Genomic DNA, 23,380 nt, shown 5'->3' on the forward strand with positions numbered 1-23,380 from the left:
GCACGTGGCGCTGGGAGATTGGTAGCCAATGGGATTGGAGGTAGCAGCCCGCTCTACCAGTTGGACCTGTGGGCCAAGCGCCGAGCCTTCTGGGGGATCCAGAGGGGTGCGGGGCCGAGGGCGGAGCCTGGCCACGCTGGAGAGGATAAAAGGCGAGCTCCGACTCACAGTCGGGGCTGTTGCGATCTGGGGTGGAACTCGTCGTGCTGCCGTGGGTCTGGCAGCATGTTGGCTGTCCCGACCCAGTGTGTAGTTATCTCCTAAGGCTGTGAAGTCCAGATTGAACAAGAGAGAGTGCCTCCTACTAGTGTCTCCGAATTAGCCCACTACAAATGTGTAAAATCCTCCATCACCGCCTCTGCTCCCCACCCCCTCCCAGCGGTATGAATGGATGCAACTACAGTCGATCTGCCGATCGGGTGTGGTGGGGTCGTGGGTAATTCCCACCTCGCCCAACATATCTAGCTTGAATGGAAACATGCGCCAAATCACCTCTCCAGAATTCCCACTCGCGGAGGCCCTTGTGCCAGCGGTGGCTTGACCAGGCAATTGCAGGGCTGCGCCTTTACCTGGTTAGTTTCGTCAAGCAATGCCATTCGTGGTTTAGACCAATCTGGTCTCCACAATTTACAGCCACCAGAGGCGAAACCCATCTGAACCTTTCACGTAGAAAAACATTTGGGCATTTATTACTCAAGATTATTATCTGGGACATTTTTGCTGATATTCACTCTGGTGAGAGTGTACATGTGTTTTGAGTTTGCAGTGAGCAAAATAAAGATTTGATGACTTTCAACAATTCAGGATAGCAATTCAGTTGAAAAGAAAGTACGGTGCTTTTTTGCAAAGGTTCTGAAGTTAGTGCCTCAGCTGGCGCAAGGCTTTACCTAAACCAATTATACACAACGTATTCATACTATTTTTTTTAATCGAAGCTCGCATGCATGATTCGATGCAAGTTCCATGCATATATGATGATGCATCGATGCATCATTATATATGCAGATGTCAGTAACTCTAGTGAGTTCCTTGCCAGCATAAGAAGCAGGAGGATCTCAGTGTGACATGTTTAATGATTCGTCTATCAGTCCGTGACCTTAACACACGGAGCTCTTCCACAGCATCCTCACGGGCTGCCCCAAAATCGCAGCCTTCAGGGCCCTGTCGCTAGAAATATTGGGAAACGGTTTTCAGAAATGAAATCCTATTTAGTTTTTTTTTTATGATGTATGTGTTTCCGTTTGCCTCTGCTTCTCTTGTGTCTCTCTCTTTCTCGTGGTCATCGCTCCGCTGCCTTCCATCGGTACCTTCCACTCATTGCACTCTTCAAGCTCTTCCCGAGTCGTTCACGATAACCCACGCGTCTGTCGACGCACCCGTGTGCATCAGCCGCGCTTCATCTCGCCGCGTGAAATTAGTTTCCCGGCTGACCCTGCTACCACACAAAGTGCTTGGACTCTCCGCGCTACAAAAATCTGGAACGCGTTACCCGCTGCTTTATCCCTTCACGATGACGGCCTGCAGCATTAGTACGAGTCTCTGCTAACAGTTGTTTGCTGTTTTTGGACGTGCATAACTAACGATGACGTTCAATGAACATTAGCAATCGGTTGCGACGTTTTTGTGCGCGTGGTTCTAGATTAGAAAAATAATCTGCGTGGCAGATCTACACCCCGTCTAGAGCTCTTCCACAGCCATCAATATCACACAGCGCAGGCCCTGAACACATTATTAGGAGCCCTTCCACAAAACGAATATCTATCGTTTTACTGTGGCTACACTGCATGCCTTCATCCTCTCACCCAGAGCTCCCCGCAGCCGCACATCAACGGCACCCCACTCTCCCTCTCCGGTGTGTCTACACGGCCGGCTCGTGGTGCTCGCGCAGCCCCGTGACCATCATGGTCTCGGTGAAGGGCTGGCTGACGGACGAGATGGAGCGCTGCGAGGCGCCGTGCATACGCCCCGACCGCCAGTGCCGTCGCTCCGATCCCTGGGCCCCGCACGCGGGGACGACCCCCGAGCCGGCGCCGGTCGCGGCCCAGACCCCGACGCCGCCGGCGGTGGCTGCGGCACGTCCGTGCTTGTTGCGCAGATACTCCTGGTAGTTCTTGGTGAGCAGCGTGTAGAGGAACGGGTTGATGCAGCTGTTGCTGTAGGTGAGGCACGTGGCCACGAGGTTCATGTATTTGACAAACGCCTCGCTCCATTGGGCCACGCCCGGGTGGTAGACACTCACCAGCTGCCAGGTCCAGAACGGCAGGAAGCAGGCCCAGAAGGCGAGCACGATGCTGAAGATGAGGTAGAGCACCTTCTGGTTGGGCGAGCGTTTGGTGTCCTTGGTGGCCATGGCGGAGGTCTGGGAGAGCCAGTAGGTGCGCGCGAGCCGCACGTACAGCGAGCCGATGATGAGGCCCGGCGCCAGGATGCTGGTGACGAACAGCACGGTCAGGTAGATCTTGAGGGAGCTCATGCGCCAGGAGGGCACGCACAGGTAGTGCACCTCGCCGTTGGTCTTGTACACTCTGCACAGCTCCATCATGATGATCATGGGCAGTGCGAGCAGCAGCGAGACGACCCACACGCCGAGCGCCAGCGCCTTGCGATATCTGCGCGAGCGGCGGACCGTGTCGAGGGGGCGCACCACCGCCACGTAGCGCTCCGTGCTCATTACAGCCAGGATGAAGATGCTCGCGTGCATCGTGAGCAGGTCGAGGCTGAACAACAAGCGGCAGCCCAGGTCGCCGAAGTACCAGTCGCTGGCGAAGTTCGTGCACACCACGAACGGGATGGAGGAGAGGTAGAGCAGATCGGCCAGCGCCAGGTTCACGATGTACACGTACATGGAGGCGGACGAGCGCATCGACTGGCACATGACCACGAGCGTGTACACGTTGCCCGCCACGCCGACGACGAACATCAGCGACATGACGGCGCACATGATGGACGTCACCAGCATGTCGTCGTGGGCGTCCGCCTCTTGGCCGAAGCTCGACGAGTTGCCGAGTGGAAGGAGTGTGGGGGAGGAGCAGTTGGGGTGGAGGAGGTTTTCCGACGGTCTCATGGCTCGTGTCAGGGGTGGCGGCGTGAGCTGGGCGGGGTGTGGACTCGAGTCCCCTCTGTCTTGGGTGCCCCACGTCTCTGGGGGAAGGGACCTCCTGGCCGGTCAGCTCGGTCGCGCCCCGGTGGTTAACGAGAATTCGATGGGGTGTGGTGGTGGTCTCCTTCCCACGGTGGGGACTTCTTACAGGAGCGTCCACGCCATCGGGAAAACACCTGTGGGACTGAACGCACGCGGTCGTTAACAATTTGTAATTGAGCACGGCTTGTGTCTCCACGATGTTCACTATCTTAGAAGAAGATAATCAAAGAAAGAGAGGTGGGGGGTGGGGGAAAACTCAGAAGTTTCAATGAGCGATGGGAGAAGCAAGTTCCAGACGACGGGGACTCCAGAGGACAATAAGTGACCTCCGACTGAGCATAGGTCGACTGGGCTTGTAGCAAAAAGCATTTGTTGCTGGAGGAGAGAGTGCATGGAGGAGAGAGTGCATGAAGGAGAGTAAAGTAAGATATGCAGAGATAGGTAGGGGAGAGATCATGGGAGATCTCTAATATGTTGAGTGTGATTGTTGACATGATTCAGGATTGGAATAGACTGAGAGCTGTTACACAGACGGCCATAATCAGGACGCTGCTGAGAGTAAAGTACGACTTGCCCATCGTTGGAAACGATCATTGTCAGTGGACTGTAAGTGGGGACCCAAGGACCCTCCGCAGTGTGAATGTGGTGAACAACTACAAACGACGGAACATTCTAGATTTGAAGTTTTCGTGACCGCAGGGATCCATACTCTTTGGTTCTTTCGGTAAAGTCACGTAGGTATAAAATAAAATAAATTAAATTCAATCACGACGTTTCAGGCGCAACACAAGTGCCCGTCACCGGGTGGAACAACCACAGCAATCAACAATTGCTGATGACGGGCACTTGTGTTCCGCCTGAAACGTCGTGATTTAATTTAATTTATTTTATTTTATACCTATGTGACTTTTACCGAAAGAACCAAAGAGTACGATGGAACATCTCGTGGACAACCGTCCACTCTTAATCATCCTCCAGTTTTTTTTTTTAAACAAAATATTTGTCCTTGATGTACTTTCACAACATAAATAGATTTTTTAAAGTTAAAAATAGCATTACATAGAAACAACATGTTCATCTACCCGCTCTCGATTCATTAATATCGTTTATCTGATAATAGTCCAATAGCGTCAAATCGTATGAGCACACTAACGTGGCAAGCGCCTCAATTGGATTAGAGTTGGGGAAAGGAAAGTGCACTCGATTCCAATCAACCAAAAGACATACTGTGTTTTCTTAATCATAATTAGCAAATTAATTATGCGTATATGTAATTATAATTACGGTGATTAATGCACAATCTGATCTAATGCGCATCTGAATATGCAACGAATTGAGCAACGCGATATGTACCAGCCGTAGGTTGGGCACATCTCCATATATATAAAAGGCAAAGTGGTGATTATGTGTGTCTGTTCAAAATGTTTAGCGTACTTCCCGACATGCAACAAACTTGAAATTTGCCATGTGGGTACTTTCCAGACGGTACACCATGCAAAATTTATAAAAAGAGATTTTTGTATTTTTTTTGGGGGAGGGGCGCAATAATGCATATATTCTGCACGGCAAGTGAGCTGTGACGTCACATCTGTCATGTCACCCGCGCATGCGCAGTGCTTGGCGCGCTGCGCTACGAACCCGGCGACCCGAGTTCGATTCCCGCTCACGGCCACCACCGGTGACAATTATTTGAACCGGTCCTGGGCCTCCCCTAGGCCGACTCAGCCTCAAACGAGTAACTTGCTGTGGTGTGTGAACATCGCCACTGGGGAGACAAAGGCGGCCGGGCGTGGTGAATCCAAGTCCCGGGCGAAGCCGAGTAGTTAAGCTAGTCGTTTAATAAAACGACTCCTTATGAATATCACCATCGCACTGCATTCCATGCGTTAATTTGTGACTACTGCAGGTGGGAGGAAGTGGAGGTGTGTTTGTGATGTGCCTACGATGGACACCGGCAGTCTCCTGAGATCTCAGAAGCCAAGCAGGTTTGAGCCTGGATAGTGCTTGGATCGGTGACCACCGTGTTGTGTTGCCTGGCTGCTTCGAGGTTGTGGCCAGGAACGGGCAGTACAGCAAGTCCATTGTACTGCACACTTCTTTCAGACGTCTATGCTCCATATTCCCCAACCGTCTTTTCGCCAACTACAAGTAACGTCCTGCTAAAATAAGCATCGAAGCGATGCTCATTTCCTGTTCAAAGACCTGAACCAGTGGTGGAAATTCCACATTCTTGTGCCAGGGATGGGTCTCTCCAAAGACAACCACCGTTGACTTCCCCATGTAGTGATTCTATTTGTTTTATCGACCCCGCGAAGGATGATGGGTTGAGTCAACCCCCAACCGGGAATTGAACTCGCGCACTTCCGAGTGCGAGACGCTCGCTCTACCGCCTCCTCCGCACGTGAAGGACATTGATGTATCAATACAACGCCAGCCCAAACAGGTCGAAGGGCAACCGACTAATTTCCCTGCCCCTGCGACTTGTCCATGGCCATTGTGGTTTCAATGAGCCCACGCTTGTCAATGTTTGCCCCCCCCCCCCTCTACGCTGGGGGTGGAAGCTTGCACACAGACGCGTGGCTCAAGCCAGAAACCGATAAAAGCTCCCAGGAGAGAATGGGATTTTGTGCTCCGATTCAGCCGTGAGGACAAACAATTTAACTCAACGCCCCCCCCAGCTATTAAAGCTTAACCCGGATCATCTGGAGCACTTCGAGGCAATTACTGCCTCGCTGATTAATTATCGTGTACTTATAAGCACCGCCGCCTCGGAAGCGATCGTCACTGAACACGACTTTGTGTACAGACGGCGAAGGGTAAAGGCGCCGCCATGCCGTGGCTTGCTCACGGCACTGCTGGCAGAAGGGTCTCAACTAGAGGGAGCTCGAGAGAGGACCGCCCCCGCCAAAGGGTATTAGTGCATTTAATTCTAGATTTGAAGCTTTCGTGACTGCAAGGATTCATATTCTTTGGGTTTTTTCGGTAAAGTCACGTAGGTAAAATTTTGAAATTAATAAAAGTAAAATAAAAAATATAATAAAAATCACGACGTTTCGAAGGCAACACAAGCTTCCGTCTTCAGGTGGCGAGCACGATAGCTGTATCACTTGATACAGCTATCGTGCTGTGACGGTTCCACCTGAAGACGGAAGCTTGTGTTGCCTCTGAAACGTCGTGATTTTTTTAATTTAACTTTTATTAATTTAAATTTTTTACCTACGTGACTTTACCGAAAAAACCTAAGAATATATTGACTGCCTGCTTCAGAAGTTTTGTTCTTGCTGTGGTTGTCCCACCTGATGACGGTCGCTTGTGTTTGCGATCGAAACGTCGTGATCTATTATTTTTCTACCGACGTGACTTTACCGAAAGAACCACAGAGTATGGACTGCCAGTTGACATTGCTGGGTTTTTGTTGAAAGTTGCTCGTTTTAATTGCCGAATCGGTGGGGGGGTGGGGGTATAAACGCCTCCCCGTGTTGTGCATGAATAAAGCGATCTGAAATACTTGTTATTGTTTCATTATTATTATTGAGTCAAAACACGGCCACCTCTGGACTGCGAGCCCCGTGTATTAACCATCACAGCACGGCAGTATCCCTGTCTGTACAGTACATCAGTATATTTCATCAGTCGTACATCACAAATATCTACATCATCAACCACGTTCAATACTCTGCTGGAATTAAGCTTCCCGCCCCAATCCGCTACCATCACCTCGCACGATCCTGTTATGTAACGACCAATCTCGCACCTCGTATTCATCCATAATATATCTTCTTAATGCACGGTGGATGTAGTGGATCTTCATGAAAGCGATAAACCGCCAATCGGCACGTTGATTCGCTTGTGTCGTGACTGGGTGTTGTGAGCGGTGTGTGGGCTGCCGTAATTTATGTAACATTTGGGGCAGATGTTCGTTGTATAATTTATGTTTGTGCGTGAGAGAGAGAGAGCGACAGAGGCAGGAATGGATTGAAAGAGACTGAAAATAAGAAAGAGACCCCATGCGTCAAATCTAAGGCACCGGTCACTCCCCGTGCCGGCAAGAAACGGAGGGGGGGGGGCAGGACTCCGTTTCATTGGCAGCCCCGGAGCCAGTGGTGGAAATTCCTCGTTCCTTTGGCGGGGGTCGGTCTCATCATAAGCAATACTTATTTTACGGCCCCCAGATGGATGACGATGGTTATTATGATTATGGGGTCAGCCGACTCCCTTCACTGGGGTCTCACCTGCCAACCTTGAGATGGTGACGTGAATCTTCTAGACCACAATGCAGGTAACAATTCACCCCCCCTCCCCCAAGCGATTCAATTAATTTCTATTTGGTTGACTTTCTATTCAAAATGTCAATCCTCTGTCTCGTTTTGCAGTCGTTTTATTAATATATATCTATTTTTTTATATCTATCTTTGCATAGCTTTATCTACTGCAGTAACCAAAATGCCACATTGGCGTAATATTTGCATATAGCGTAAATAACACTAGCACGTATGATTTTACACGCGTACTGTGGCCATAAGAACCAATTATAATCGAGAAATCGATGCATCATTATATGCCGAGTACCTAATTCTGCGAATTTTTTATTTTAAACCTGCTGACCTTTGAATGTGCATAGGTTGCTAGGAATGTTATGGAAGCAACTTGGAAGTTCTGAACATATGAATATGTTACAGGCACAGTCATGCCGACTAGCAACATTACCGATAAATGAAATATATGAGAGATGAGAGAGCCCCATGATACAATCACAGGTAACAGTTAAGCACGATGGATACATCTGAATTAGTTTTCTGTCTCTATATATCTTTCTACTCTTTAGAATGTTTCATTTCTACCTTTGACAATTATAGTCTGCTTTCAGAATGCTTTGTCAGTTACCTTTATGAGCCTTTCCCATTTGCAATGAATGTGCCCCGACTTTATACACTGCACCCTACGAATCATTACTTTATGCCGGTTTGCCTTCTGAAATATTGTAGGAACCCCATGACCCAACTAAACACTCCTTTCAATAAAGTCCCCGACCAAATCGCCCAGAATGCACCCAATCTCATCAGCCCTCCGAAGCGAAGCGTGATGGAATCTGGTTATTCAATGGATAGGAAATTGCCTGGGAAACCCAGATGTTATAGACATGGGCTATGAATTGAATCCATTTCATCGTTATCCACCTCGTATGCATAGGTTTTTGCTCTGGGTACTCTGTCTTTCTCCCACAAGCACACATACACAACGCATATTCATGCAGGAGGATCCTCAGCGAGGATAGCCAGGGTAAATAAATAACTTAATTTTTCAATATTATTGTTTAAGCAGTTGTTATTTTTAAATTACGTACAGCACACACACACACTGTAAGCGCGCGAGTTTACTGTGAGCTTGTAAACTCGGCATGTGTTTAAATCGACTTTATACGGAGAATATTAAATGGTGGTTTAAAGAAAAACACTATTCAGGCGAGCTATCTGATGTTCCTGAGGCACAACTGAATGTTATTTTACTCCTTAAATTGCTTCATTCATATCATTGACCATCATAGATGGAAGCAGCCACAACAAAACTGCCGCTCGTTGTTTTCTTTACATCTGGCATCAGGGTTGAGCATGGCCAGTGCTTGGATGGGCGACTATGCACAGTCGATTGTCATAGGCAGCGGAGGACTCTACCCGTGCACTGTCACGTCTACGCTCTCATGCCTATGGTGGGGGTCACAGTTCCTATGACCACTGTTTCATTGCTTTTATGGCTTTATTTTGGTGATTTTCGAAAAGTTTTTTGGTGTGGTCATGTTTGTTTGTTGTAGTACAGAGTTAGACTGATGGCCTTAATCTAAGTTGTCTTGTGATTGTTCTTGTTTGACTTGCATCCCACTGGGATTTTTGCACAGGGTTGGTGTACGGTGATTTTTCTGCAATATTTTGCTGTCTTTTCTTGGATTTTCTGTTTGCACATAGTCACTTTAAAATGTTTTTTTGTTCATGTTTTTGTTTTTTGTTTGTTGCGGTTGCACCCGATTCAAGAGCCGAATGGCTCACAGGGCTATACCTAATAAATTAACTTTGAACGTCTCTGTGCTCGCTGCCTTCACCGGCCTGCACTGACCAGTGTGGTGAGGTAGGTATCTAATACGTCCCACGACCCGCACGGTATTAAGGAGACCCTCATCCGGCAACGGGTTGACGAGGGCTGTACATGTACGTAGTTGGCATGTAATGATTCCATTCCCTTGAGATGTATTGAATGCTCATGATTTTGAGGCGTGATTAGAATCAAGTATTGATTTGCCATTGTGGCTGCAGTGATGATTATTAAGTCTAGAAATGTACACTAGAATTCCAAAAATCCGTGCTCCAATAATTAATTCGTGAATTCCACAAAATGCTCCGTCCCCCACCTCACCCCGGTTAATGGAAATTACCACGGTATGTGGGGGTGGAGATCTCAATATCTGAGAACTCCCCACGGAATTTCAGATCTCTTCCGGGAGCGGCTAAAAACTCCTAAAATTTACGAAAAACAACGCAATTCTCGTCACGGATATTTGTAGTTGTTTTGATGGAGTGCTGCAAAATTTCAGGGTCCGGGGGTGGGACGTTCCACCACATCAGTGCGGCTGTTTTGTTTAAATAAAAAAATAATCAATTCCCGCTTGCAACATTCCATGCACTTATCACGAATGTAAGAATCATGTGTTGTTCATGCCTAACACTGAGCCTGTGCTAACTCAGGGGCCGTGGCGATATTGACGCTTTGTTAACGATGCTCGGTCACGGCCACGTGATTTGCAGGCGCTCCGTCACAGCCCCCTCTCGTGACGTCACAGCACGTGGTCCCCATCACCTTCGCGTCTTGAGGCGCGACCCCTGGCGACCCCAGCCATCTCGCGACACGTGGTGCTCGGCGGCAGCCGCTGCGTGTTTCGCCTGCGGAGCTTAGCGCGAGGAGGGGGATTTGAAATCCGTAATGTGGTGGGGGGGGGGGACTTTGTACTCCAGCCACGAGCCATGTTCGGAGTGAGGAATCGACGGATTTTTTTTTATTGACACGGCCAAATTTTACCCGCCGCATCAGCGTAGCTCGATATGGTTTTGATGATGTAATGAAATGCAGTGGCACCCAGTAGTTTTTTTCAGTTAACCTACTGAGATACAGACGTGCGGCACGTCTATTATCGCAAACCAACAGCAGCAACGCGGCCGTCTTCCTCCGCAATGTAATAGATATTAAAGAAGCCAGAATGACAACGAAAATACGCGTCCCACAAAATATCGATCGTTCCGTATTCGTTGGCAAATCGGCGTGTGAGAGGGCTCACCGCTCCTCCGAAGCACAAGTGCGACACGTGCAGCGATCGCATCGCGAAACGGTGTCGAGGATGAAGATGCTCATTCTCGGGCGTCTACTCGCAGATTTTCTGTGGTACGAAACGCAGCCAGCAGAAATGTTGAATGCGGAGGCACGTTGGCACGGTCACGTCCGCATACAATACGGCACTGATCGTGTCCATTGTGTGTCTGCAATTTGCGATCAAATGCTCGCTTATGGAAGCGAGGCATACGGTATAGGTTACGGTCGAGGTTTTCTTCCCTATAGAACGAGCAATGGGGCGGAACTTGTCCCCTGTTGGTGGCCCTGAGCCAGTTGAGAATATTCCACATTCCTATGAAAGGGTTCATCTTCACCACGGGATGATCCCTTTTCATGTCTGAGCGTTATTACTTTTTTTTACCCTGGAGGGATGGTAGCCCATTGCCTAATAAAACAACAACATCCACCAGACACGAACTTGAAGCTGTGATAAAGAAAATGTATGCCAGCAATCTTTGAAAACTAAGGAATGTATTGTTGTGTTAAACACCGAGGGGAAATTAAAATGAGAAGGCTCGCTTTTGGGGGTTTGCAAGCACGCTTTTGAAGAACCAGATTATGCCCATGCCTTTGGGCATATTTAATTAGTCTCTGTAGTCGGCTGAGTTGACCTCAAACTGAGAATGAACTCGTGTTTTTCATATAGTGAAACAAGTACTCATACCACAATGCCATTCATTTGGGGAATTCTCTGAGGCCTCCCTTGCAAAACAGATGCATATTTAAATGCCACAACTTGCACGGGCATTAACAATGGGAGGCACACATGTCAGGTTCAGGTACCAGTTGCCAATGGTGGTGGTGTATAATGCCTCATGGTCAGGAATTGAGTACGAATCATTGGGATCGTTGGGCAGTGTGCTAGCCATTAAAACACCCGCTCAACCGCAAAACAAAAGGCAACAAAAATTACTAAAAGTAATAATAGAAATAAAATAAAATAATAAATCACGACGTTTCGGAGGCAACACAAGTCTCCGTCATCAGGTGGGACCGTCACAGCTAAATTTACTGCTGTGACGGTCCCACCTGATGACGGAGACTTGTGTTGCCTCCGAAACGTCGTGATTTATTATTTTATTTTATTTCTATTATTACTTTTAGTAATTTTTATTTAATTTTTTTACCTACGTGACTTTACCGAAAAAACCTAAGAGTATGAATCCTTGCAGTCACGAACGCTTCAAATCTAGAAGAAAAAAGGCAACAAGCCACCATTTCGCCTTATAGACTGTAGAAGCAAGTGCTGTTGGCAAGCTCGTATTAAGGCTGTCACAGCTCAGTAAGAAGTGGATGGGTCAGCACCACGCCTGGCAGCATTTGTGTCTCTCGTGCTGATGTTGACACATCATACGAGAAACTCACTTAATGCTAAGTTGAACTAGAAGAAGCCCAGTACAGTTCCAAATAACACGTGCCACTGTTGTTGTGTATGATTGGAAATTTAATCTAAGTCGCTGGGATTGTATTTAATATGCTAACCACAGACACATCTGATTCTTATAGATGATTGTGACACACTGAATGATAGATGTAAATCCTCGCTCTAAAAACCTGACATTTTGCTCAAATATGATTATATCTAGAAAAAACTAAAAAATACTAATCTGGTCAACCAACATGTACTGCCAGAAGGTCCATTAGATTCACACGTATGGCAGGATCAGATTAAGTTCTACGTTGCCTGAAGTCTCTTATTTTACACTTCCAAAATATATATTCCTCGTGATCTTTGCGCCAAGAAGTTTGCTTTGCGCCATGCTGACGCTGACACCATTTGGAAGCGTGCAAAACCTACTACCAGTCACGTAATTTAACAATTGTTAGTGGTGTAATCCCTGTGTCTCTCCAAGTCCCCGTGTCTCTGCTGCTGGAGTTATTCGATGTTTGTGTAGTGACATAGAATTGGCTATGTAGCAGCATAGCGCTGGCTGCTGGCGGGAAGGGGATCTGCAGCTTACAGCAGCCCTGACGACAGCAGGCCACGTGATAGACCAGAGAGGGATCAAGGGAAAGGTCACGGAAGGGGCACAAGAGGAACCCGCGGGTATGTTCTAGAAAGGGGGCGTGGCCGGGGGCGGAGCCAGGCCACGCTGACAGTATAAGAGGGGCCCCGGGAGGGAAGCTCGGGGCTGTCGTGTGGAGTAGGATCCCTGTCGTGCTGCTGGAGTCTTCTCTCGTCGTCTTCGTCTTCACCATCTCGGTGTCGCCAGTCAGGCAGTCTACCAGCTGTCCTGACTGAGAACCGTAGTCGACTATAGACGGATTATTTGGAAGTGTTAACCCGTTGGTGCATATTAATTAACAGAGTGCCTCCAACTCTCAGTGTCTCCGATCCAGTCACTACATTTGTATAAAAAATGGAAGGCGCCCCAATGTGTGCGCCAAGCAAGCATGAAGACACAAAAATAATAAAGTAACAATAACGATAACAGAGTAATTATTTATTTATTGAGGGAAGCCTCGCCCAGACTCACAATTCTTACCGCCGGATCCTGCTATAACAACGCGTGTGTGTGTCAACCCGCTCGGTTGAACATTCCGCCATTCGTCCATGGAGGCCATGGGCGAATTGGCGGAATAATCGCCATTTAGGCACACAGATTTCGTTCACTCTCAAAGCGCGAATTATTCTGAGGTGCAGGGAAAAAAACTAGCCTAGAAGGGAAGGCAGTCAGAACCAGTGAGTGCCAACAATCGCCCGAGCTCTGGTGACCCTAATTTGGTATGATTGGTCAACTCCATTCACTAGTGTGGGCGGAAATTGACCCTCAAAGTAACCACAAAGCGGTGCTTATTTTAGTAACCCCAGAGGGATGATTATTCGGGTCGACTCTTGATCGGCAATTGAACTCATGACCTTCCGATAATGATTTGAGTGCTCTAACCGCAGCTCCGCTTGGGAGGATAATGTATTGCAGCATTTATTTATTTTTAGATGTTGTCATTTTGTACAGTACAGATAAACTGGAATGCCCAAAATAGAAACCACGCGCATGGAAGGATAACACAGACATATCACGCAGGTAAGTGTTCTATTGGCCGCTGTGACATGTGGATGAGAAACATGGGCACAGACAATAAAGTCGAACAAACTGAAGAGTGCGCAAAGAGGCGTTCTTGGAATTACACTGGGAGAGAGGCAGGAGAACAGCACGTAGATTAGAGAACAAACGCAAGTTAAATACATCATATTAACTTATTAATCGGGGGCTTGGGCACGACACTGGAAGCGACGATATAAAATTGAAGCTTTCGTGACTGCAGAAATTACTATACTCATTGGTTCTTTCGGTAAAGTCACGTATGTTGAAATAAAAATTAAATTTAAATAAAATAAAAATTATTTTTATTTCAACATACGTGACTTTACCGAAAAAAACAATGAGTATAGGAAGCAACGACGGCTGGTGGTCAAGACGAACGATGGAGTGGCAGCCTATGGAGCGCACGCGCTAGCGCGGATGTCCACCGCAGACACTGAGCGATGGCATCTGCTCTTGCGCAGGAGCCAGATGGATTGTTGCATCGTGGGATCGCGAGAGATGATGTTTGAATCGGTACTTCCTGCTACAGGCACCACCTCGATTTGCTGTAGGCGATTAGCGCGGTTGGCTACGTACGGTGCGAAAGTCGTTCAAGAAACACTTCCAAACATGGCACTGCTGGAGTATTGGCAGGTAGCCAGACCAGCCGAGATTCTGCGGTTAAAAACTGTTGGTGGAGCGGTGTACGATTGGGATGGGTGATGTTTTTTTATTTATGATTGAAGCAATGGAGAGAGTGCTAGTGGGAGCATTAACACGGGTCTGCTATTCACCCCCAAACCCCCATTTGTCTTCACATTCGCCGAATAATAACAACACAGTAATGCATCGTTAATGTTATCTCCAGCAACCGCCCCTCTTTTCCCAGCAAAATTGATTGATGATTCACGTCCTATATTTAATCAGGTGGGAGCCCATTGACATATCATCAACTCTGATGGCAACTGAGGCCAGCATGTAAACCATACAAATAAAGTCAAAAGTCAATTTCCCCGCAATTGTTGTTATTCTTACACAGTTTGCGTATGGGCCCCGCGGACCGATGTTGTAACATCAGCATCCAGTTTCAACCCACCCGGTCTCATCAGCAGATCTGTTCAACAAATCGTGATGTATCGTGAGATATTGTGAGCAAGTGCCATCGTTCGCTTACGTTCCTGGGTACGATCGGCGCAAAGCAGAAGCAAATGAGTAATGTTGCGTTGCTGTGGAGGATCGTGGGTAAAATAATAACCAACAAAACAATAACTGACAACAGTCCAAGGGTGTGAGTGTTTTGCCTTCTATTTTCTTTAATTCGTTTATCACGGTTGGCTACGTGCATTGCGAAGTTCAACATACATATTCATTGAGGATGACTACACTACGTGTTCATATTGAAGAAATGTTTGTTTTATTCATCGAGGATTTAGTACAGAGTTCCTCATTTGGAGATATGACAACTGAATAATAATGGTCAGCTCTCGCCGATTATGTAAATCAGTGAGGCTTTTACATACATTTAAAGCAGACGAGACTCTGATTGCTGATGATGATGATGGTGATAATACCAAGGTTGGTGGTTTGTGCCTGAAATTCAGCAATCTGGAGGCAAGGGGGTTGTGAATTGAGCAGAGGCGTCTGTGGTATGACACTCCCACGTTTACGACCAGATTTTGATATTGTGCCTGCCTACCTTTTCTACAACTTTTCCTGTTTTCTCCCAAATTAAATTTTAAAAAAACTTGTTTAAACGCAGTCAAACATAACAAAGTGGCATTCTCCTCAACATAAGTATTCAGCCTCACTGAATATTTACTGGTTTAAAAAAAATGAATATTGAAATGAATGATCAGCAGTCAAAGCGCCCTTTACAAGCAAATTGGCTTCTTGGTCATGAACACGCCGACCAGTAGGTTATAACCCAGCTAGTCACACACAATATTTTTAAGTATTAATCACTGTGCCTTGTTGACTCGGTGCCTGCGTGCGGTGTGTGTGTGGTGTGGTGTGTGAACCTCAGCATGCAGTGCTGGCCACACCACCCCCTTTTGTGGCGTTCGAGCCTTCCCAGGTGCTCGCACAGGGCCCTTCCCCCTGCTGCCCACGAGACCAATTTTAAACAGCAGATCGTTGTGTGTGTGTGTGTTATAGCCGTGTGTGTGTGTTATAACCGTGTGTGTGTGTTTTAACCGTGTGTGTGTGTTATAACCGTGTGTGAGTGTTTATGTGCGTTTGACTGTGGGAAGCGGTAGTGCAGCGGTTAGCGCTACGAACCCGGCGACCCGAGTTCGATTTCCCGCTCACGGCCAACACCGGTGACGATTATCTGAACCGGTCCTGGACCTCCCCTAGGTCGACTCAGCCTCAAATTAGTGCCTAGTGCGGTGTGTAAACATCGCTACTCGATAGACAATGACGATCGGGCGTAGTGCTGGCCACCCACCCCCTCTTGTGTCGTGCCGGCCTTCATAGGTGCTCGCTAACAGCACTTGCCCCAAGAGTCTGTTAAGGCTACATGGGGGATCTTTGTATTTTTTTTCACTGTGGGGAGTCCATAGTGCACCGGTTAGCGCGCCGGCGCTGCCAACCCGGCAACCCGGGTTCAAATCCCACTCACGGCCACTAACACCAGTGACGATTATTATCTGAACCGGTTCTCGGCGTCCCTTAGGTCGACTCCGCCTGAAATGAGCACCTGGTGCGATGTGAAAAACATTAGGGGTGGCAAAGGCGGCCAGGCGTGGTGTTGGCCACCCAACACCCTCGTGTGCCGTTCCAGATCCGTGTGTGTGTGTGGGCGATGCCAGACGTCGCAGGTGCTACTCGCTAACAGCAATTCCCCCACCAATCCGTTTAGGCTGTACAGGGGATCTATGTCTTTAACTGCAGGAGACCGGCGCTGGAGCGGTTCGCAATGAATTACAAAACCCCGACTACTTGAGTTTGATCACCGGACATGGGTAACGTCAGTGATACTTGAATTGGTCCTGGGTCTCCCCGAGGTAGACTCGGCCTCAAAATGAGTAGCTGGTGTAGTGTGTCTACATTAGCACTGGTGAGACAAAGGCGGCCAGGCGTGGTGTTGGCCAGACAACCCCCTTTTGCGTTGTTCTGGGCTTAATAGGTGCTCACTAACAGCACTTGCCCTGAAACTCTGTTAACGGTTACATTTTAATAAATTATCAAGTCCACGATGAAGACATGAAATGTATTTCAATGTCAAGTGTGGTCACACAACCCCCACGACTGACACAACATGGGGAGATGCATTCAACAGTGGATTAACCTGCGTAGTATTATAATTACTTCGGTCTATAACAATGTGGTGAATACTATTGTTGTGCTGCATCTGGGCTCAAAGGACTTTGTTACAATCGTCCAAACTGGCTAACTCGAGGCATCCCCCGACCAGGTATAATGGAGAAAAAAACAAATGCATTAATCAGTAACAACGTCTCAGAAGATAATTTCTATATAATAGGCGATTTTATTAGCAGTGGACCTTCTTCATGGCACATAAATTGAGAGATCAGATATATAGGGTAAATAAGGGTTGGAGACTGCACTTAACACAATGATGGGGTCTGATGAGAAATATATTTAAAATCACATTCGAAAGTTCTACCGCTAACTGTGCAATGCAAAATACATTTGCTGACTCAAAGTTTCCCAGTTTTAACGAATGCTGCTAAAATCGGTCCAAAGCCCCATGGAATAAAATGATGTATTGTTCTCGAAATGCATCAGACTAATGTGTATCTGTTAATTTATTACACTGGTAGGAACCTCCTGGTTACACCAGCCCACAGGGGATTATTGTGTCCGTCCGTCCGTCGTGCAGGGAGGGGCTGGGTGGGGAGGGAGAGGCGGGGTGGGGAGGGTGGGGAGGGGCTGGGTGGGGAGGGCGGGGAGGGGCTGGGTGGGGAGGGTGGGGCTGGGTGGGGGGTGGGATGGGTGGGGCTGGGTGGGGAGGGGCTGGTCACCCCGTGGTGCCCTTATAAAACTCAACGTTTAACCTACTCACTTCGGCTTTTGCCCGCCCTCACAGTCGAGCATATTTGCGGAATACACCACGCCGCCGTTGACCCTGGCCATTGACCGAGCAACCCAACGTTCCTACCAGCTCCCTCCGCAGGAATGTGTTTTTTAGTGCTCACATTTGTCAATCTCATTTCTCCAGCCATCTATATACTTTCAAATAAGCTTACGGACATAAACACTCTGGCTACAGAGACTATTATAATCAGAGTCCGTTTATACCATGTGGAATGCGCTTCAATAACGTACATAGCAAGCACTGGGTTTGGTAAACGCCTTCTAAATGTCCCATCATCGATACATCAATTTTATTTACGTAAAAAATCCAAGTGAGAGCCCCATTAAGACTCAATAATCTCTTGAGTTGGAACAGACTTTGGGCTTATACAAGTCGAGGTCAAGTTGATGATGATCTCAATATAAAGCCAAACTCAAACACATTCGTCGATACCATTGTGTGCCCTTCAACAGAAGAAGTAGATAATATGGCCAGATAGGTAGAATTGGCCTCTCTCTTTATGCTGTGAAGAAGGACCATTGCATAAAAGTTACCTATTGTACACGCTTTATTCTTAAGGACACGGTGGTATTAATGTCAGTTTAACACGTAGGCTTTCGCGACCAATATCATCCATAACCCAAAAAACTAATGTGTTGCGTTTTTTGTGTTGTGCTAAGGCAGCAGCATTACCTAATAATTTCATAGCAGCGAAATCAAAATATCCCACTTAGACCCAATTCTTGACTGAAAGCTACTCATCATTCATCAGCTCGCCATTAATTTTCAAGAGGCACCTGCTGGGGGATAGTAGTTAGATTTTTTATTAGAATTTTTTTTATTGTTATTCATCGAACATAGAATACAAAGTAGATTGATTTCCAAGACGGGGGAAAACAGCAAATGACGTGGAACAAGCCCGGAGCAAAAACACCCTCAAAATTATGGACCTACTAGGGGCGTCTGGGTTGATTGATACAAACATTTACGTGTGTGCTATACTGCACGAGTCGCTGACAGTGGGAGTACCACACTCCATGGGAGGCGGGCTAGTCTTGTTCACTGATGAAATGTAATGGTATGTATTTTTTTCCCAGCTAATATAATTACAGCGAATCAAGTAGACTCACTCCAAAATTATACTTTTTGGCGAGCCTACTCTATCAGCCTTCGTGTTCAAAACTGCCCAAAATGTCCTTCCGCAATATATTGCTATAAAATAGATTTTGTTTATTTGATTGTGGTTATGGTTGTACTTTATTAATCCCTAATCTCTGCCATTACATACAATGAAACAAGAAAAGGTAAAAAAGAAAAAAAATCAGAGCAACGTAATACAATACACTATTAGACATTATTGTAAAAAATAAAAAAGTCCATCCTATGGGTTAGTGAATTTGTTTATATTTTAGGTAGGAAATGGCAGTAAATTCGTTTAAATTTTTTTTTTTTTGTGGGGGGGGGGGGGGACCTCCAGACCCCTGGAAGATCCCCCCCCCCCCCAATGTTGACTCCATGGCTACGGCCTTGGTTTGGGGACCCAAAATTATAAACAAATAAATAGTTTTAAAATGTTTTGTAATCATAGACTATTATATTTCTGCCCAACTTCAGTTATCTTTCCATTAATTTACGTCATCCTCTCACAATCATCTACGTGTATATTGCGTTTGTAAGATAAGTGGAGTTCTTGAATGTCAAAGTGGGAGGCTTCTCGTGACCCACTTGCTGTACTGCTCATAAAAAAACCCACCTCACCCTGCGCATGAGTTGTCTGCAAACAATGACGCCGTCCACAACAAAGGTGTTTTTTGGGTTAGATCGCGTAAATATATAAATGTGTCGTTAAAACCCGCCACCACCCGACACAGCCAACTAGTAAGGGTTGTCACGTAAACAGAACATGCCAATTCGTCACTAGTACAACACACCGGTGTGTTGGAGAGCCAAGCCACAACATTTACAATCCGAGTACGACGTTTCGCCAGTAATTACAACTAGCTTCATCGGGCGACAGCCAGATTTGTGTGGAATTCCACCTGATTCGTTCCTTAGAGGCGTAGATGTGGTGACCACGCTTCTGCGCTCTTGCACAAAGTGGGGCAGGGGGCGCGGGGTTAATGAGCCAACGTACATTATGCATGCGCATTATGAGAGCCCTTTGACCTTCACGCGATCCACCACCCGCCCTACCCACGTGGCAGTGATCATTCCGAATCCCAATTGTCACGTGGTCACTGGCGGCCAGTCGCCTCCCCCAGTACCAGAGGTCGCAAACGGGTTTTGATTCCTTACCCGTACCCGGCCGCACCAGGGTCGCAAACGGGTAACCGTACCCGGCCGTACCCGTACCCTACCCGTACCCGGCCGGGTACGGGTAGGGTACGGGTATCGGGTACCTGATTGCGACCTCTGGGATGAAGCCATGTTGCAGGCGCGGGTGGGTTGATTCTAGGAACTTGAATTGTGAGAAGAGATAAGACGTTGGGAAATGAGTGACAAACAGTTACTCACCAGTGACTCACGGTCTACCATTACCCGGCCGCACCAGGGTCGCAAACGGGTACCCGTACCCGGCCGGGTACGGGTAGCCGGGTATCGGGTAGGGTACGGGTATCGGGTACCCGGTTGCGACCTCTGCCCAGTACCAATCTTTCACTGCTCCCCTCCAAGGCTCCTATGTCGGTGGTCTTCACTTGTTGATTCCACCCACACATGCGGAGGGCTCGGTCTACCAGACCGTTTCGTCGCATCCACACACTGTGTGTGTGTGTGACCACCACACTGCAGGTCACACCATTTCACTTTGTGCTTCTTTTCCCAACCTCTCATAACTTTGCTCAATTCAGGAAGCATACGATGGCAACTCTCATCTGTTATAACTTCGACGGTGCTGTGTGTTGCTGGCCGCTTGGGCGTTCGGGACGCTTTTGGGGGCTGTGCTCAGCAACTGTGACGAACAACAACCCGGCAAAATAAAGGATGGATATTGATTCCTCATCAGAATGTCATTACACACAGACGAACCTCACTCGCAAGAGCCGGCCTCCTTCACCGAGGGCATAAGCGGTCGACGGTTTCAGTGACACTTTAGAAATCCCCGGCAGCTCAACCCGACCTTCGTTAAATGTGACGTCTCCAATGTGCGGTAGTTTTTTTGTGTGTTAGTTTGATTGTTTTTAGCCGGGCTGTAGCGGCTATGCACATGGCCTGTAATCTAGCACTGTGGAGATGAGCGACCGTTCGTGGATCGCACACACGTCGTGAAACTCCCTTCCCGCGGGCGTGGAGGTTCCATGCCCTGGCACGCCAGGAGATGGCAGTACAGCAAGTGGACTAATCGCCATCTGTTTCCATCTGTACTGGAATGGAGCGTTGCCTCCCTCGTACCCTTGGGGCTTCCACCGGGTGCTACGGTTTCTCTGCCACTTTTATAAACGCTCAAAATTAAAAATACAATGTTGCAAGAAACCTCGCGGGAGAAAAAAAAACTGTCCGATGACTCAATGTGACTTCCGTGGGTAAATAAGTCCATGAGTATCCACGTATTATTATCGCAAATATGCGCTCAGGTTGGTGGAAATAATGAATGTGGCTTCCTGATAAAATCACGAAGCTATGTCTACGATTGTCATTAAGAAATGCATTCAACGTGACTGCAATGGTAATGCAGCTGAAATAATCTTAAAGCGTTATTTTTTAAAATGTTGTATGACCCTGTATATGGTAACCTGTTTAGCCTGTCGTAGTCATAATTAGACAATACTACTAATGTTACAATTGTGAAGCGATAATAGAAACAGATTAAAACGTACTTACATTCATAAAACGAGTATAATATAAAATGAAACATGTGCGAGTGACTTAGTAAGACCACGTGAATGACTTATATGGAAATATATCAAGGGGCATTGCCCGAAACGTCACATATTCCCTTTTTAAGGTACTGTTATTGACGAAACGTGTTGCGTTATTTGTGTTGTTGCGAATGTATGCGAGTGGGTGTGAATGTTCGTGAGTGAATATGAATAAGTAAATAAGTGAGATATGTTGTGTGTATATTGAATACATGTGAGTTAGTTGGTACATGTGAGTTGGTGAGTGAATGCGAGTTGCTGAGTGCATGTGAGTAAAATGTAAAATGCACATGAGTGGGTACGAGTGTGTTCACAAGTAGATGTGAATGATTGGATAATCGGGAGGGTGCTTTAATTTTAGAGTATAGGAGTGCGTCAATTAGCTGGGGTTTAATTGCGAAATTTGGTGACGATGTTCGCGCGTGTGAATGCGTGCCTGAGAGAGATGGGGAGGGAAGGACTCACTGAGAGCGAGGCATTGGGTCCTTGCGTAATGAGCAAGAGGATGGACCTGTGATCGATTGGGTAGTGAATACGATGGAGGGATAGCGAGTGCGGTCGGGCTACGGAGCGGACGAGCGAGCGACTAAATAAGCGAGACGGCGAGTGGACGAGCGAATTCTGAGATGAGCGAGCGGACGAGTGATAAGGATCATTGAATGAGTGAAGAAGTGACGGCTTGGGTGAACGAGCGGGTGACTGAGCGAGTGATCAATGTGAGTTTGTGATCAACTGAGTGAACGAATAACCAAGTGAGTTCATATGAAGAGAATCAATGAGTGAGAATGCGAGTGAATTAACGATAAGTTTGTGATTGACCAGGTGGATGAGTGAGTTATCGGGCGAGTGTGACGAGATGCGTCAATAATCGGACTAATGGGTGATCAGGTGAGCGACAGAGTGACCATATGGGTAAAATTACCATATGGAATGACTGATCGTGTCAATGATCATGTGAGGCGGTGACCAGGTGAGTGCACGATCAATTGATTGAGTGAGTGATCAAGTAAGTGACCGAGTAAGTGTCTCAGATTAGTGAGTGACACCAAATGGGTGAGCACGTGAGTAGTCGAGTGAGCGAACAGATGAGTGATCAGGCGAGTGAGTGAGAGATTAAGGGAGATCGACAGACCAGGTGGGTCAGTGAGTGAGCAAGTGAGTGAGTTACCATGTGAGCGAGCGTTTCGCGTGCGCGAGGAACTGCTTGAATGCCCACATGGGTGGATGAGCGACTTGGATAAAGTGAGTGTCTCAAACCTGACGTGAGCGAGCGAGCAATCATGCGCGCGTGAGTGACCGAGTGAGTTAAGGGTCCCCGAGTGAGTGGCACGTCCCAGGTGAGTGAGTGAACGCGCACTGACTGCCGTTACCTCTCGCGCCGGCCTCGCTGTATGCGCTCTCGGCATAGACGGCGCGCACACGAACAGATGCTGCCGGGGAAGGAGGTGCTGATGTGTGGACGGCGCGATCAGGGAACGAGGAACGAGTGGGGGGGGGGGGTCTGTGTAGGGGTGCCGTGGGGTAGAGATGAAGAGGGTGGGGAGATGTGTGGGGGGGTGGGGGGGGGAGACGTGGACGAGACCGAGTTGGTGGAATGGGGGTGGAGGTTTGGAGCTGGAGGGAGGAGTGTCCCTGGCGAGGTCCATCCTAGCCTCTATTTACGGGATGTGTGGCCCCGCGCGCGCGCGTGCCACGTGTGTGCGCGTGCGCGTCTGCGTGTACGCGTGCCTGTGCCAATGTGTACACGTGTGCGTACACTAACTAATGTGCATGTGTAACAACAATGCGTGTGTCCGTGCGTTCATGCACGTGTGTGGGAGTGTGGCTCCTCGTGCGCATGTGTGTGAGTGATAATACAGCGTAGTGGTTAGCGCACTACGCTACGAGCTCAGCCGGTAGAGTTAAATTCCTGGTCTCCCCTAGGTCGACTTGGCCTTAAAAC

General features: G+C 47.7%; 1 protein-coding gene across 1 annotated transcript; it reads right to left on the reverse strand.

The window, feature by feature from the left end:
- Positions 1 to 1,641: 1,641 nt before the first annotated feature.
- On the reverse strand, positions 1,642 to 22,931 carry LOC144941234 (urotensin-2 receptor-like). The gene is made up of 2 exons (XM_078867888.1): positions 22,809 to 22,931; positions 1,642 to 3,284 (listed from the first exon to the last, which is right to left on the reverse strand). The coding sequence occupies exon 2, from the start codon at positions 3,062 to 3,064 to the stop codon at positions 1,859 to 1,861; it is 1,206 nt and encodes a 401-aa protein (XP_078724014.1). The 5' UTR covers positions 3,065 to 3,284; positions 22,809 to 22,931; the 3' UTR covers positions 1,642 to 1,858.
- Between the last annotated feature and the right edge of the window lie 449 nt (positions 22,932 to 23,380).

This window comes from Lampetra fluviatilis, chromosome 1 (assembly GCF_964198595.1).
Source record: "Lampetra fluviatilis chromosome 1, kcLamFluv1.1, whole genome shotgun sequence".
Taxonomy (NCBI): domain Eukaryota; kingdom Metazoa; phylum Chordata; class Hyperoartia; order Petromyzontiformes; family Petromyzontidae; genus Lampetra; species Lampetra fluviatilis.

Coding starts and splice junctions, on each gene's coding strand:
- LOC144941234 (XM_078867888.1), bottom strand. CDS start 3,064: ATGAGACCGTCGGAAAACCTCCTCCACCCCAACTGCTCCTCCCCCACA.